This window comes from Mus pahari, chromosome 14 (assembly GCF_900095145.1).
Source record: "Mus pahari chromosome 14, PAHARI_EIJ_v1.1, whole genome shotgun sequence".
NCBI classification, from domain to species: Eukaryota; Metazoa; Chordata; class Mammalia; order Rodentia; family Muridae; genus Mus; species Mus pahari.
In genome coordinates this window covers 36,363,144-36,380,982 of record NC_034603.1, presented here as the reverse complement: position 1 = coordinate 36,380,982, position 17,839 = coordinate 36,363,144, and the positions used below count along the sequence as shown (strand labels likewise).

The window sequence follows — 17,839 nt, the reverse complement described above, 5'->3', positions numbered from 1 at the left end:
CATAAGGCAGGTTAAGACATAAATTCTTTCCTCAATGTGTGATTTTATTTTATCATTGTGTGTATGTGTGCATGCGTGTAGCTGTGTATATGTGTGAGTGTAGGCACATGTATGCCATGGTGGGCATGTGGGTCAGAGGACAACCTCCCAGATTCTGTTCTAAGCTTCCATCCTGGCTTCTGGAGATAACTAAGGTCACCAGGCCTTCAAGCTCTTCTATGGACTGAGCCATCTCTCCAGCTTAGGTCGAGACTTTTGATCCCTAGATAGATAGGGATTACACCCTTGTTCAGCATGGACAAGTCATAGAAGATGCATTTTGGGGGACATCTACAACCCTTAAAAAACCCTTACAATTGGGGGATCAAAGTCTGAGGGAGGGAAATGAAGGCAGAATAGAAAGACAGGAAAATTATGGAGATCTGAGGGGGAGGAGCCCTCACCCCAAAGTCTACTTGGAGCTGGGAAGCAAGAATGTCCTGTCAACAGCAGTACCGTCATCTGAAAGGCTGTCCACACACACCGATGTTCCTTTCTTACCCAGATCCCTCTGTTAAAACAGCAACGGCCCAGGCTCAGGACCTGGACATATTTGACCTAGGGTGAGCTTTACTCCCTTCTCCAGCCATCTTCTGAGAATCTCAGACAAGACTGTTAGCTTTGTTTAGAGGTGAGGAGTCCTAATCCCTGTGACCTAGACAGTGATCATATTGGTTGATCACACTAATTGTAGCCCTTCAGGAGCTCCTCAGGACCCACCTGGTGAGTGCATCCAGTTTCCTTAGTCACCATGAGGATAATAGCCTCGAAACCACCAAAACTCTATATTTGGCTATGGTAAAGACAGTGGAGTGGGGGCTGTTTTGGGGAATCCCATACCCAAGCTCCAGGGGGTGTCTTTTCTTTCTTTCTGAGTGCCACTTTCTTGTACATCGCTATAAAACATCTCTATTAAATATTAACTCTTTTTTTTTTTAAAAAAAAGAATTATTTATTTATTATATACAAGTACACTGTCGCTGTCCTCAGACATCAGAAGAGGGCATGAGATCTCATTACAGATGGTTGTGTGCCACCATGTGGTTGCTGGGAATTGAACTCACGACCTCTGGAAGAGCAGTCAGTACTCTTAACCGCTGAGCCATCTCTCCAGCCCAACACTGTTTTTTTTTGTTTTTTTAATCATATAAATACTGTTCCTGGCAGTGACTGCAACGCTGCTTTACTTACACGGTCCCAGATGGTATCTGTGACCTTGCCCCACTCAGTCGCAGGCTCCCCAAGGCCTCTTCTCTTCTGGGTCTCCACCCTGGCCTCTGTCCTGACTCTGGCTTGTACATCCCAGTTTCATCAAGAAGGTTGGCAAGCCAGCTCAGAGAGCATCCCCGCCCTGCTATGCTCCTTGATACCTTTGGCCTGCCTCAGTCCTCACTCTGCCCTAGGGTGGAATCCCAGGCGGCTTCCTGTACTTGGAGTTGAGCCTGCTCTCTCTCCACTGCCAGTCTCGAATAAAGCGGTCCATGTTATGTTGACAAGTGTCATGGTAAATCTTTTTTCCTTAATGAGGGTGTGTTGACGCGGCAGGAGAGTGAAGATGAAGAATATGTAAGTGACTTAGTGAAGTGAGGCAGCCTGGAGAATGCGTCTCCCTGTGAAGCTCTGTGCTTGCGGGGCAGCAGCACGCACACACGCACGCACGCACGCACGCACGCACGCACGCACGCACGCACCATCCCCCAGCAAGCCAACCTCTCCTTCCTGCGCCCTGCCTCCTGTCTGTCTCACAGGTGTTTCCTTGAGCAAATCCTTACACATCCTGGTGTCCACTCCTTGGAGGATCTAGACGAGGATGGGAAGTCTGGGAGGTGTTCCCCGCAGATTTTCCTTGCAGTAACCTCCAAACAAGAGTGTTTCTATACACGAATAATTTGTCTTCTCTAGTCACCAGAAAACACAAACTACATACCTCAGGGCTTCCCTTTATGACTTGGCTGCCAAGGAAGTCACAGCTGAATTAGAGTCCAGTCCCAAACATCAGCCCATGTCAAGGGGTCGGGTCCTCACTTCCGGCTTCCTCTTTGCTGCCTCCGCTTTGTGTTTTACTAAGTGCACACCTTCATTGTCTCTAATCCTTTAGAAGGATAGAGGCTACCTATGTAAACGTCATGGATGGTAGCTCCAGTTAAACCATTACGGCTGAGTTATCCTGCACTCTGGTGGACACCAGGCAGCCCCGCTAAGTGGCTATGAGGCGCACACATTCTCCAGACCATAATTGCCATCTCTGAAGCCCCCACTTTCCTCCCAACTCTCACTCATCCCCGTGAGGCACTTGTCACTGTCCAGGCTCGCTTACCAGTATCCCCTAATCTGAAGGTTCGCAGACCGTGACAGCCATGTCTACCCACGTAGACATTGCTGAGCAGGGCCCCATCTCTCCGAATTAGCCCGGAAATCACTTAGGCTGGCATGACAAGTGCTCCAACCTGCCTTCTCATCTAACATCTCCACTTCGTGTGAGGATTTAGTGGAGATATTTAATAAACATAATGCAAGGTGAGTTATTAGTAAATGCATTGTTTGTCTTTCTCCCTCCCTCCCCTCCCCCCTCTCTCCCTCCCTCCTCCCCCCTCCCTTCTCTATGCCCTTTCACTTTTGCTTCTCCTTTCTTCCTTCCCCTCTCTCCTACCTCCTTCCCTGCTGTGTTCTTTCTTTCCCTGGCTCCCTCCTGACTTCTCTCCCTTGAACTTTTAGTCCTTCCTTTTATCCCCCTCCCTTCTCTCTCCCTCCCTCCTTTCTTCCCTTCCTTCTGTTTCCCCTTTGTCCTTTGACTACAGGAAAAGATTTAAACCAGGGATAATTCTGATCTGCCTCTGCCCATTCCCCGCCCCCGATGTTTCAGAGAAAAAGAGAAGTTGCCAGTAAGTCCTGGAGACAATCTCAAACAAATGCTGTTTTTGAAAGCTGGAATAGAGTCATGCTTTGGCCCTCTGCTGGCTTGCTGACATGGTGTGCTCAGGCTTGTGTAGCATTTTCTGAAAACTGAGTTAGGAATCAGGAAGTTTGTATAAAAATGTACATATGCCTGGCATCTCTTGCAAGTCTGAAAATCCATGGCCGCTTTTCTGAGTCTTTCTGATGTGGGATGATGGGCAGGGGCCGGGAAAAGCGGACCCAGGATGCAGCATGGCTTCTCTGCTTTTTTCCCACCCACCTTTCCTGTCTTCACTGGCTTCCATTTCTTGCCTGACTGTGGAGACCCCAGTTATCTAACTGAGCTGACCTGGACTGTTCAAAAGGAGACAGAGTGAAAGGTAATATTCTCCTTTCAAGGAGATGAGACTATTTAAGACCAGGAGAGAAAAAGTGTTACGGAGCCACAGGGAAAAGGACACCTGAGTACCAAGCACTGTGTCTTTGGATGCCACATAGAAACCTTCTGAACCAACTTTGCCCAGAGCATAGGAATGCCCTGCAAAGAAGCCTCCATCTCCCTTTAGGCCATACAAGCCTGGTCGACCACTTCAGGAGGCCCCAGCCAAACAGAAGGCTCATGATTGCCTCTTCCCAGTGTCCAGGCCTTGTAAGCCCAGCTCCACAGGGGAAGAACACACTCCTGATCTTGGTGTTGCTAGATATTACAAGTATACATTATATTATTATTATTATTATTATTATTATTATTATTATTATTTTGGATTTTTTTCAAGACAGCATTTCTCTGTGTAGCCTTTGCTGTCTTGGAAGTCATTCTGTAGACCAGGCTAGCCTCAAACTCATAGAGATCTGCCTCCCAAGTGCTGGAATTAAAGGTGTGCACCATCACCACCTGGTAAAATTAGGTTTTATTAATATTTCAATGCAATGCTAAATGTTCATCAAATCAAGGTAGACAGGAAGACTACATTTTCCAGATTCCCTTGTGGTTAGAGAAGAGCAGTGCAACAAACTCTGACCAGTGGCATGTGATAGAAGTGAAGCCTGTCCTTTGCAGGGCTGACACTAGACTCTCACACATTGTACCCATACCGTCCCCACTGAGCCCTGAATGATGGTGCCACAAGACTGAATCCGCAGATACCAGAAGACCGCTTCCAGCCCAGACTGGACTGTGATTACATGTGAAGTGAGTATTGCTGTGCTATTCTGAGAGGCGGGGTCATTTGTGACATCAGCTAGCATTCCTTGACTGACTCATAGGTGTACAAACTATTTCTTCACTGAGCTGTCAGGCCGCTGGACATGCCCTCCCCCCAGCCCCACACACTGACCTGAGCTCTCCATGGAGCCTGTCCCGTATGGGGGAGGATGTGGTTGCCTCAAGCAGCAGAGTGGAAAGCAGAATGGTGGTTTCTACACGGAGATTGTTCTGCAAAATAAGAGGCAGCCTGTTAGTGTGCGTAGGAAAGTGCAGGCGTACATTCAGGATCTCTCTGCCTGTCAGCGGCAGCTGCAAACTCCAAGTAGGAGACACGGGGCGGCTACCAATGCGTTCTAAACGGCAAAGAGTATCAGGAAGAGGGCAGAAGGGGAACAGAACTCAAGGAAGAATGATCTAGTGATGAGAGTTCTGCTTTCCCCCTTCTTCCATAACCAGCCTGGCATGATGCCAGTCCAGCAGTCCAAGAAAAGAGTTAAACGTTGGGGGTGGGGCACCTGAGAGATGACTCAGGAGTTAAAAGCCTTTACTGTTCTTTCACAGGAGCAAAGTTCAGTTCTGGCACCCATAGTGGACAAACTCACAACCACCTGTAACAAGTCAGGCTCCAGGGGATCCAATGGGCTTGCTCCATGGGCGTCTGCACTCGCGTGCATGCACACAACTCTTCCCCCCACACCCCCAATTTGAAAAGAAAAAGCCTCGGTTTCTTGTCTGAGCTGCAGAAAAGAGCTCTTTAAACTGGGGAGATGGGGAACTCCCTCTCACTCTCCCATTTTTCTGCTGTAGCCCCAGGGACTCATGCAATGCTTAGAGCAGTGGTGCTGGATGTGGTGGCGTGAAGATGCCAAGGAGTCAGAAGAAGGGACGCACATCTCTCTAAGCCCAGAGTCCGAGGTCCTAGGGGCTGCAGAGGAATCCGCTACCATTCCTGTCTGTCAGAGGAACAACAACAACAAAGAGCAAACTACAGGAGTATTAATAAAATGCCAGACCTCAAGGTGCAACAATAACTACATTAAATGTAAATGGCCTAAATTCACCGAAAGAAGGTTGCCAGAATGGGTAGCATGAAGAAAAGGTTTGAGGCTGCTTATTTGGTTTGAAATAGGATCTCACTGAGTGGTTCTGACTGACCCCAAGTTAATTATCTATTCCAGGCTGACCTCAAATTTGCAGCAATCCTCCTGCCCCTGCCTCCCAAGTGCAGTGATTGGTAGCGTGCACCACCATGCCTGGCTTGCATGAACAAAGGTAAGCAGAGTTAATTCTATGCTGTCTAAAATTAAGTTTAAACAATAGTTTAATAAGCTAGACACAAACAAAAAGATACACCGTGAAAATACAAAGAAAAAGTTAAGGAGTCTAGGTGGCTTTATGGATGTAAAACAAAATACATTTCAGAAGAAGAAATTTAATGGGAATAAAGAGGGACATTATAAAATGATAAAGACTCAATTCATGAGGAACATGCATATAGTTGTGTGTGTGTGTGTGTGTGTGTGTGTGTGTACCTGTGTGGCTTCAAAATTCATGAAAGAATACCTAGTAAAATTAAAGCATAAGTGGAAAAATCTACTATTATAGTTGGAAATGTCAGCATCTCTCTCTCAGGAACTGATAGTCAAGAAGAAAAATCAACAGAAATGTAGAGATATTGGGGTGGAGACATGGCTCAGTGGTTAAGAACACTGACTTGCCTTGCAGAGGACTTGGGTTCAATTCCCAGCACCTACATATCAACTCATAATGTCTGTAACTCCAGTTACATGAGCACAAGGCATTATGTGGTATATATGTATAATATGCAAGAAAAACACCTAAACACATAAAATAAAGTGAAGAAATCTTAAAAATAAGGTAAAATTCAAATGCATCTCTTCAAGAAAGATCATAAAGACACCAAATAATATTAAATAACAGTACCAATCAACTGAATTTAATTAACATCTATTGAAACTTATAGACAACAACAACTGTATGAAAAATAATGTACATAATATGTCCAGCAGGATAGGTCACAAACAGGTTGTACAAACCTTAACCCACTTAAAATAATAAAATAGCCAGGTGGTGGTAGTGCATGCCTTTAATCCCAGCACTTGGGAGGCAGAGGCAGGCAGATTTCTGAGTTCGAGGCCAGCCTGGTCTACAAAGTGAGTTCCAGGTCAGCCAGGGCTAAACAAAGAAACCCTGTCTCGAAAAAGCCATAAATAAATAAATAAATAAATAAATAAATAAATAAATGCAAAGTAAGTTCACAGACCCTAATAGAAGTAAATTTGAAATAAAAAACATGAATATAACTTTTCAAAAGTCTTCAAACATATAAAGAATTATATTTCTTTAAAAATGATTTCTAAAGGTTTATTTGTAGTGTACATATGGAGAGAGGGGAGGAGGGCTGTGCACCTGAGTTCAATGCCTATAGAATCCAGAAAAGATATCAGATCCCTTGGAGCTGGAGTTTTAGATGGTTGTGAACCACCCAGTGTGGGTGCTGAGAACCAGACGTGGGTTCTTTGCAAGAACAGTAAGTAGCTGCTGAGCCATCCCCCTAGCCTAGCATCTCTCTCTAAATCATGCATGAACTCAGAAAACAGAGTACAGGGGAACATTTTCCAGCCCATTTCAGAAGTCTCTTATCAGCCAAAACCAGACAAAGATCATACCGGAAGAAGAAGGAGAAGAAGAAGGAGAAGAAGAAGGAGGAGGAGGAAGAAGAGAAGGAGGAAGGGGAGGAGAAGGAGGATGATGAGGAAGAGGAAGAGGAGGAGAAGGAAGAGAAGGAGATGAAGAAAAGAAACAATATCTCTTCTGCGTGTATATGGAAAAATCTTCAACCAAGTATTAGCAATATATGGACAGTACTACATAATGGCTTGGTGGATTTATCCCAGGCATGAAATACTAGCTTGATATTTGAAAGCCAATCAATGTAAATCTACTATGTAAAAACAATCGCATAATCCTATCACTTGAAAGCATTTGACAATCTCAGTGGTCATGGACAACCAAAGCTCACAGAGGGTTAGGAGCAGGGGGATTTTATTACTATGATAAAGAGCATCCAATAGTACCACTGGACAGAAGTGAGGTGTCTCTCTGCTGCCACCATTGTTAGCCAACTTGACATTAGACATCCTTGCCAGTGTAATATGGAGGAAAACAGCTACACATACCAGATTGCTGCATTGTCGAAGAACTCCCAAGCTAAAGCCAGTCTACAGTATACATATTGGAAGGAGGAAATAACCCTGCAAATAAATGACTATCTGCAGACATTATGTTACTTACTTAAAATAACTAATATCATAGAAACTATTGCAGGTTAGAAAATATTAGCACAAACAAAATGAATTCACACACACACACACACACACACACACACACACACCCTCTTAGGGTGAGCTAAGTAGGTAAAAGTACTTGTGGCCAAACCAATGTCCAGAATTTAGTTCCCAAGCCCCACGTGGTGGAAGGGAAAATTTAATTCCTGCAGGTTGTCCTCTGACCTTCATATACATGCACCATGTACACGTGTGTGTACACGTAAACATTCAAGTAAATGTAATAAAACCACTTTAAAAACATCCCTTACAACTAGTGAATAATTTAGGTAGGGGCACAAGAAACAAGGTCACATCACACACCACCAAACATATCTTAATATACTAAGAATGAGCAATTGGAGCCCCTAATTTAAGACATATGATCATTTGAAATAGCATCAAAATTAACAAACAAAGCAATGTCAAGGTATAAATCTAACAAAACATGTGGAACCTGTAAGATAAGAATGCTAATAAAATAATAAGACATACATAATTAAAGAGGCATGTTAGGCTCAGAGTTTGGAAGATCTGTTAAGATGTGAGTCAACCCAGGCTGATGTATGAATGAATGAATCCTAACAAAAATGTCAGTAGAATTTTTTAATAGCTACATATAAGTATAAGCTGAGATTTATAGGGACAGGCAAAGAAATTGGGGTAGCCAAATAATATGGGGAAAGAATGTTGTTGGCGGGGACTCATTCTTAATTTTAAGAATAACTACAAAGATATTAGTGAAAGGCCAGACACATTATTTCAGATTTTCACAGTTTTTTTTTTTATATACTTACGGGTTGTTATTTCTTGAGTGTGTGTATGTGTGTGTATGTGGGCAGGGGTGTTGCTGAGCACATGGGCTCATGTTTGCTGTGGAGGTCAGAGGACAAGCTACCATAGTGAGTTCTCTCCTTACACTAGTGGGTCCCAAGGACTGAACTCAATAGCCCATTAAGCTTGGTGGCAAACCCTTTATCCTTTGAGCCATCTTGCCAGACCTTGTATGTTATTTTATTTATTTGTTTGTTTGTTTGTTTGGTTTTTGTTTTGTTTTTCAAGACAGGGTTTCTCTATAGTCCTGGCTGTCCTGGAGCTCACTCTGTTGACCAGGCTGGCCTCGAACTCAGAAATTCACCTGCCTCTGCTTCCCAAGTATGTTATGAGAGAGAGAGAGAGAGAGAGAGAGAGAGAGAGAGAGAGAGAGAGAGAGAGAGAGAGAGAAGGCCTAGAAGGCCTAGATGGCCTGGAGAGCGGCTAAGAGCACCGACTGCTCTTCCGAAGGTCCTGAATTCAAGTCCCAGCAACCACATGGTGGCTCACAACCATCCATAATGAGATCTGATGCCCTCTTCTGGTGTGTCTGAAGACAGCGACAGTGTACTTAGATATAATAATAAATCTTTAGGCTGGAGTGAGTGGGTCTGACCGGAGCGAGCAGAGGTTCTGAATTCAAATCCCTATTAACCACATGATGGCTCATAACCATCAGTACAGCTACAGTGTACTCATAGACATTAAATAAGTAAATCTTTTTTTAAAAAATCTGCCTAGATTATCAAGACAGCTCAGTGTGGGTGGTGAATTGAATGAGAAATGTCCACCCATAGGCTCAGATATTCGAGCACTTGGTCCCCAGTTGGGGGCGCTGTTTGGGAAGCTTTGGGATAAGCTGCCTCCACAGAAGGTGGGCTTTGAGTGTTTGTAGCCTGGCCCCTCTTCCAGTTCACTCTCTCTGCTTCATGCATGTGGTTAAGGATATAAGCTTTCTGATCCTGTTGCCAAGTCTCCCCATCGAGGTAGATTGACTCTTATCCCCTCTTATTTGGAACCTTAAGCCCAAATAAACTCTCTTTTCCCTGAGTTGCTTTTGGTCAGGGTTTATCACAGCAACAGAAAAGTAAGTAATGCAGTGGGTAAAGGTGCTTGCAGACAAACCTGGCTACCTATGTCTAATCCCCAGAGCCCACAAGATGGAAGAAGAGAATCAACTCAGCCCACAACTTATCCTCTGGTCATTACAGACACAGTGGTTCACCAGCAGTTCACACATGTATGCATACAATAAATAAATAAATAAATAAATGTAATTTAAAAAACTTCATGTCTGTCTTCCTCTCTGAGTGATAGGAAATGCTAAACTAAGTCCCAGGCCAGCCAAAGCTACATAATGAGACCCTGCCTCAAAAATAAATAAAATAAAATTCTATGGTCTGGGCACGGTAGACACCTGTAGCACAAGCTGCTCAAGAGGCTAAGATGGGAGAGGAGGCTCCTGTGACCTAAGAGTTCAAGGTCATCCTGGGCAACAGAGGAAGACTTTGCCTCAGATACAAAAACAAACAACAGCTGAGCAGTGGTGGTGCATGCTTTAATCCCAGCACTCGGGAGGCAGAGGTAGGTGGATCCCTGAGTTCAAAACCACCCTGGTCTACAAGTCAATTTCCAGGACAGCCAGGATTACACATAGAAACCATGTCTTTAATAAAACAAAAAACAAAAATAGAAACAAACAAACAAAAACCCAAGAAGGCATTGGATTGGATTGTGAAAAAGTCAAGCATAAAAACTTAGCCATGATGGTTGGGGGGGTTCCTGTATGAGGGAAGGGGATATGATTCATTGAAGGCAGATGATCAGAGCCACGTTGAGGAGGGTAAATGAGCAGCTGGGCACAGGGAAGACTTAGGTTTTGACACCACACCCTCCGTGTGGAGGCCAAGAGAAGCTTCTTACATGAGAGGCAGGAGGTCAGGTTTCCACGGTCTCCCTCTTATCCATGTGGATGCTGGGAACAACCATATCTTAATATAACCCTCTGTCCAGCAGTTCCAACTTGCATCATCTCTTGCTGTACTGTGGCAGTCCCTGACAGGTCTCCCAACTTCCATTCTTGCCCTAGTAAGATTGTAATCGCCTGCTGATTAAACTCATGTTGTCCTACCTGAAGGCTGCCTGATATGGCCCCAGTGCATTTCTCCAGCATCCTCTCTCCTCTCACATCACCAGATTCTCACCTATTGGGTTGTTCCCACTTGCCAGACTCTGTCTTACTTCAGGGCCCTTGCACACTTCTGCCTGGAGCATTTACACTCCAGTTACTCCCACAACTGGCTCCTTCTCAACATTCTAGCCTCATTTTAAAGATTTTTAAAAATATATGTGTATTTGTGTGTGCCTGAATGAATTTCTGTGTATCACGTGTGTAGATGCCTGAGGAGATCAGTTCCTCAGGAGCTGGAGTTACAGGCAGTTCTAAGTCACTAGGTGTAGGTGCTAGGAACCAAACTTGGATCATCTACAGGAGTATCAACTGTTTTTAACCTCCAAGCCATCTCTCAGAACTCATTTTAAAGGTCACTTCCTTAAAGAGCTATTTTCTGACATCCCATGCAAGACAACTCTTGTACAAACTTTGATTCAGTCACAGCACCTGGAGTTTTCCTGCATCCCGTTTTCCTTCTCCTCCTCCTCCTCCTCCTCCTCCTCCTCCTCCTCCTCCTCCTCCTCCTCCTCCTCCTCCTCCTCCCCCCCCTCCTCTCCTTCTCCTTCCTCCTCTGTCCCTCTTCTGGAGCCTCAAAATGGGGTTCAAAAGCTAAGGATAAAAATGGCAGATTTGATTTCAAATACTGTTAAGGAAACCGCAGGGAAGAAGGAACAGATATTTTGTTTCAGCAAGCAAAAGTATATTGCAGCAGCTACCACTGGGATAACCCCTACTTTGTTCCCAGAGAGGATTTTGTTTGTTTGTTTGTTTGTTTTTCTTCTTAGTATATTCTGTTTTTGAAAATGTTGGAAAAAAATGGCTGAGCATTTGGAAAAGCTTCGGGAGAAATGGAGGGGCCTGAGAAACAATAACATGGCTAAAATGGGAAAAACAAAAGGGGTCACTCTCTCTTTGCTGAAAGGGTTGCAGAGTTGGTGAAACTTGAGAGGTTGCGGGTAGAGGTAAGAAGCTCTTGGGAAGTGAGACACACTGGAAAAGAGAGAACAAAATGGCTCCTTCCGAGTGACTGAGCAAGAGAATGGGTGTTTCTCGCCTGAGGAAAGAGGAAAAGAAACTGTGCCAGAGTGAGGTCTGGTCAGAGAAAAACTGAAAAAAACAAAAGTACAATCTGATGAAGCAGCCTTTGTAGAGACAGAGTTGATCTCTAGCAACTGTGTTGCAAGAGTGGGAGGAAGGGAGGCCCAGGGTTACCAGATCACCATCAGCTTTCTCAGTCATCTACCACATATGCCTGCCTGCTAATGATGTGGAACAGATATGTTGGCATCTTATAGAAATTATAGATCTAAAGTGTTTTAAAGAAGCTGTGTCTTGGGGGCTCAGCAGCATTGACTGCTCTTCCAGAGGTCCTGAGTTCAATTCCCAGCAACCACATTGTAGATCTGATTCCCTCTTCTGGTATGTCTGAAGACAGCTACAGTGTACTCACATATATAAAATAAATAAATAAGTCTTAAAAAAAAAAAAAAAGAAGCCACTATGCACCATTTATGGGGAAGGGCTATTTTACAACAGTGGGGTGCTTAGATTAATATTCTTGCAACCTCAGACATAGCCCATGATAAAATAAGGGGTGAAATGGTAGATGATCCTGGGAAAGGTGTTGATACAGTTCATCAAGAATAGCCCAGGCTGTATCAGTTGTCCAAACATATAACATAACAGTGATTGATTTATAAGGGGTGGGGGCACTGGCCTTACCCTTAAAATGGTTGACTGACAACCCTGTGTGGATAGAGCAATGAACTTAACTAAGGAAAAAAATCACAGGTACTTGAGCAGCTGGTACAAGAGCAACTTGAGGCTCAGCATATAGAAGAGTGAAATCCCATCCCCATATTTATTACAAAAGAGAAATTGGGGAAATGGAGAATGTTAACAGATTTAATAGTGGTGACTAGAGTAATTCAACCAATTGGTCTGTTACAGCCTAGAATTCCTTTACCTTCTTTATTACCTAATGTGTGACCCATGATAGTAACTGATTTAAAAGATTGAATTTTTTTTTTTTTTTTTGGTTTTTTCGAGACAGGGTTTCTCTGTATAGCCCTGGCTGTCCTGGAACTCACTTTGTAGACCAGGCTGGCCTCGAACTCAGAAATCTGCCTACCTCTGCCTCCCGAGTGCTGGGATTGAATTTTTACTATCCCCTTGCATGAGCAGGATAGGGAAAGGTTTGCTTTCACAGTACCTACGTATTATAAATGCTCAACCTGCAAAAAGATATCAGTAGAAAGTTCTTCCACAGGAAATGTTAAACATTATATCAAGATTTTGTACAAAAACTGTTAAAAATACTTTATAGGCAATTTCCTCAATCCATTATTTGTCATTACATGGATGATATTTTGTTGGCAGATTCTGACACAGATACTTTAGAGAAAATGTTTACAGAAATACAAAGAATTCTGCCATGCTGGGGGTTGTCCATTGAAAAACTCCAGAGAGGAGATTCTATTAACTATTTGGGTAATAAAATAAGTCAACAAATATTCAACCACAATAGGCACAGATCAAAAAGGATCAGTCCTGAACTCTTAGAAGAGATCAGCTGAAAACCTTTAATGATTTTCTAAAATTAGTGAGAGATATTAATTGCCTATGGCCCACCATTATATCAACTACTCAAGACTTAAGTAATTTGTTTCAGACATTACAAGGAGATTCAGACTTAAACAGTCCAAGATGGTTGACAGTGGAAGCAGTGAGAGAGTTAACTCTGGAAGAACAGAGGCTTCAAGCTGTGTATGGGTATTGATTGCATTTTGGTTATTTTGGTTCAACTCATTCTCCTCCTGGGCTCATTCATTATGCGAAGGGAAGATAGTTATTATGGAATGGACTTTCTTAGCTCACAAACAAAGTAAAAACTTAAAGACTTACATAGAAAAAGTCTCTGATTTAATCATTAAAAAGTAGAATAGGACTACATCAATGATCAGAATTGGACCCAGCAGAAACCATAGTACCCTATAGCAGTGCCAGGATTATGTTATCAGTGAAGATCAGCAAAGAGCATGTAGCAACTATCTGGGAGGAATTAACAGCAAATACCCTAAAAGCAAGCATCTTCAGTTTAGAAAAATATCTAATTGGATTCTCCCATGTATTGTAGAAATAATGGCAATTCCTGAAGCTCCTACATTTTATAATGATACAAATAAGTTAGTAATGGCAGGTTATAAGTCAGACAAAAATGAGCAAAGTTTTTCAAAACCTATATACTTCAGTTCAAAAATCAGAGCTGTATGCAATTCTTGTGATATTATTAGATTTTCCTGGATCTCTTAATATAATTACTGACTCTCAGTATGCAGAAAGAGGTGTACTGCATACAGAAACTGCTGAATTTATTTCAGATAATTCAGAAATAGCTTTTTTATTTATACACCTGTAATAGACAATTAGAAATAGAAATTATCCAGTATATATCACTCATATTTGGTCTCATATATGCTTGACAGATCCATTGGCACAAGGAAATAAAGTAACCAATTATTAATAGGAAATGTGTTAAAAAAAAAACAACTCAAAATTTCATGAAGAACACCATGTTAACATGAAAGGTTTAAAGAAAAACTTTTTTATCACTTGGCAACAAGCCAAGCAAACTATAAGAAAATGTCCTAATTATTCTTTGTATAACCAAATTATATTGCCTGCTAGAGGCAACCTTAGGGGTGCCAAAAGAAATGCAACTGGCAGATGGTTGTGTCCCACTTAATGGCTTAAAGCACAGGGGGGAAATATAATGAGAATTCTGGAGTTTTGGTTTCTTAAAAAAAAACAACATAGAAGTATTAAAATTTTTTTGTTTTAGTCCCAGGTGTGGGGATATGGGGCTGCTTCAACTGTCTGCAAGCAATTATGAGTTACCTTGTGCTCTAGCAGAGGCAAGGTTTTGCCAGCTGCAGATAGTTTCTGCAATTGTGTGACATTTGGAATTCTGGGAAGTTTTCAGAGGTTATATAAATGCTAGGTCCTTGGGAGGGTGGATGGGTGGTTGTTGGTTGTGGTTAGTTAGTAGTCATGCTTAAAGAAGAAACAAGAAGAAAGAAATTAGATTCAGATCTCTCTCTCTCTCTCTCTCTCTCTCTCTCTCTCTCTCTCTCTCTCTGTCTCTCTCTCTCTCCCTCTAACTTCCTATTGTAGGATAATTGATCACACCGAGAACCCTGAGATTGTGTTATCTACTATAAAACAAACAAACAAACAAACAAACAAAAAACCTGTTTTTAGTTGCGGTGTGGCTCAGCCTTAGCACACACCTTTGATCCAAGCACTTTTCTGCTTGAATGTTAAAAACAGGATTAAAGTCAAGCATAGGTCAAGAGGTGGAACAAGCAACCAGTTGATGGGAAGCAATCGTAGGATTATTAAGAAAAAAACATAGAGAATAGGAGGGAGTGAAGAGAACGGATAGAAAGACGCACAGGAAGTAGAAGGGAGGGACATTCCGTTTGAAGGAAGTTTTTCTGGCGTGGGAGAGGGACAATCCTGATGGGACTTCAGTAGGAGGATGGTCAGCTAGATGTTTTCTCTACCTCTCCGAGCTAGCAGGCTTTCACCCCAGCATCTGCCTCTCAAGTCTTCATTGGTGAAATCAAGCTATTGTGATCCTTCTTTCTCCCTATCTAGTGATAGGGGTGAAACTGGGGTGGGAGGTAATAAAGGGTGGTTAAAAATAAAATTAAAAAAAGAACCCATAAAGTAACAAAGACCTGCTACGCTATTCCTCCTCCTCTTCCTCTTTCTTCTTTGATAATGATTAGAATTTGAACTGTGCACTACCAGAGAAACACTGAGACCCAGTAGACAATGAATATATATCATGCCTGTATGATGAGGATGAAGATGGGAGATCCTGCTACAGGTTACAAGTTAATGAATGGGAAGCCAAGCATTACAGATAGATGGATGAGACACAGCCTTGTCGTTAGGGACTACTGGTCTACCATTTGTAATGTTTTTTTTCTTTATTATTTCTGTGGAGGTGTATGTGTGCATGTTGACAACTTTGTGAGTCAGGTCTCTCCTTCCACCCTTCCACGTTGTGGTGGTTTAAATAGGTATGACTCCCATAGACTCTTTTGTGTGCCATAAAGACTGGCACTATTAGGAGGTGTGTCCTTGTTGAAGGAAGTATGCCGCTGTGGAGGTGGGCTTTGAGGTGATACATGCTCAAGATGAGCCCTATGAGAAACATAGCTATAGAGCTCTTGACTCCTCCAGCATCATATCTACCTGTACAGTGTTGTACTTCTTACTCTGGTGATTATGGACTCTGAAACTGAAAGCCAGCCCCAATTAAATGCTTTCCTTCTTAAAAGTCTCTGTGGTCATGATGTCTCTTCACAGCAACGAAACCCTAATTAAGACGCGTGAGTTCCGGAAATCAAACTTGCCTGGCAAGTGTGCTTTATCCACTGAGCCATCTTGCCTGCCCACTCCATGAATTTTTAATGACCACAGTTTGTCTCTATTTGCCCAAGTCTCTTTAAACAGGCCTCCCACACTCCTGGCCCACCACTTAACCACTAAAACTATCTTGCAGATCTCATACCCACAGCACATTCGTGTTGGTTAACTTTTGTCAATCTGATTGGGCCAGGTGATGTCCAGGTAGCTGATAAGACATTGTTCCTGAGTATGCCTGTGAGGGTGGCTATTAGCCAGTCTTCTACTACTTTAAGAAAGTACCTGAGGATATTAACTTATGAACAGGCAAGGTCTATCTTATCTAGCTGTTTGGAAAGTTTCAGCCCAAGACCATTGCCCCAATGCTTTGGATGAGGTAGCACATAATGGCTGAAGCAAAACCACTAACTTCACAATCCAGATGGCAAGAGATAAAGAGGAAGTGCCAGTGTGGTGGAGCACCCCTGCAATCCCAGCACTTAGGAGGCTAAGGCAGGGAGACCATGAGTTTGAGGTGAACTTGAACTACCTGGCAATACCTGGGAGAAGGAGAAGAGAGGAAATATCCAGGATGCCATATTTCACTTCACAGCATGCCTCTAGTGAACGAAAGCCCACCCATTGGGCCCCACCTCTTTCAGGTTCTGTCATCTCCCAATAGCACACCCTGAGGACTAAGCCTTTAATGCATGAGACTCTGGGGGACATTCAAGAAATAACCATAGCAGGGTGTTTCTGGAAGAGATTAGCCCTTCACTCAAGGAACTCAGTAAAGAAGATCTGCTGTCACTCATGTAGCTGGGCAGCATCCAGCCCTTGATTGCCTAAACAGAACCAAGCCAGAGGCAGGGTGAATTTGTTCTTGCTATCTGACCTAGAAGTTCAACGTCTCTGCCCTTGACATCAATACTCCTGATCTTCGAGCCTCATTCGGATAAAAATTTATACCACCACGCTCCCTGGGTCTTTGGAACCAGACTATAACTACTACATGAGCTTTGCTGGGTTTTTGGCTTGCTGAGGGATTCCTTGGTCTCCATAGCCACGTGACTCAATCCTCAAAAAACTGGTGCTTTCCTGCCTGTTTGTTAACATCTTATTGGCTGTTTCTTCATGGCACCCTGACTTAACCAACTCCCTTGCTTCCTAGATTCAGGTGATGTTGGGGGAGGGAGGGAAGGAATACAATGATTTTCTTAGTTAATGGTTAAAAATCACTTTTTACAATAAAACCCGTGTATGTCTTCAAAATGTGAAGGCACAAATGGCTCTAAGGCAGAAAGCAAGCATCTCTCTCAGTTATCCTCTTGTTCATTCCATTTCCTTTCCCAGAAACTTCTCACAGCATTTGAAAAGAAAATGCATATGTGTCCAGCATTGAAAAGTCAGTTTAACATATACATCAAAAAATTTTCAACTTTTATTTAAAATACAGAACTGGAAGACCTGAGGACACCAGGTCCATAGTTCCACATGCCAACAATTAGGTGGCATTGAAGTGTGGTGTCCCTATTGAAAGCCATGTGCTCCCTGGGTCTCAGTGACATCCACCTGTCACATTTACAATACAGAGGCCTTGATAGTGCAGTGCCACCACCAAGAACTGTTGGCTCATGCTATGACACCTGCCTGGTTTTTAACAAGGACTCATGGCCAGGTAAGAGCTGTATCAGTGATTTAAGTTTCAGTATTTAAAACAGTAATAAACGGGGCGAGTTGTACATGCCTTTAATATCAGCACTCAGCACAGAGTAGAGGCAGGTGGATCCCAGTGAGTTTAAGGCTAACCTGGTTTACATAGAGAGACCCTTCCTCAAAGAAGGAAAATAAAATAAAAGAAGGAAGAAAGAGAGGAAGGAAGAAAGGAAGGAAAGGAAAGAAGGAAGGAAGGAAGGAAGGAAGGAAGGAAGGAAGGAAGGAAGGAAG

The 17,839-nt window shown here is 43.0% G+C and overlaps 1 protein-coding gene across 4 annotated transcripts in view; it reads right to left on the bottom strand.

Moving 5' to 3' along the window:
• Pik3r6 (phosphoinositide-3-kinase regulatory subunit 6) overlaps positions 1-17,839 on the bottom strand; it is a 52,026-nt gene that overhangs the window by 29,453 nt on the left and 4,734 nt on the right. For all 4 annotated transcript variants that reach the window (XM_021212989.1, XM_021212988.1, XM_029546084.1 and 1 more), the window contains exon 2: positions 4,272-4,369. In XM_021212989.1, the coding sequence (XP_021068648.1) occupies positions 4,272-4,284 (13 nt within the window). In that variant the 5' untranslated portion in view covers positions 4,285-4,369. The remainder of the gene's footprint in view (positions 1-4,271; positions 4,370-17,839) is intronic.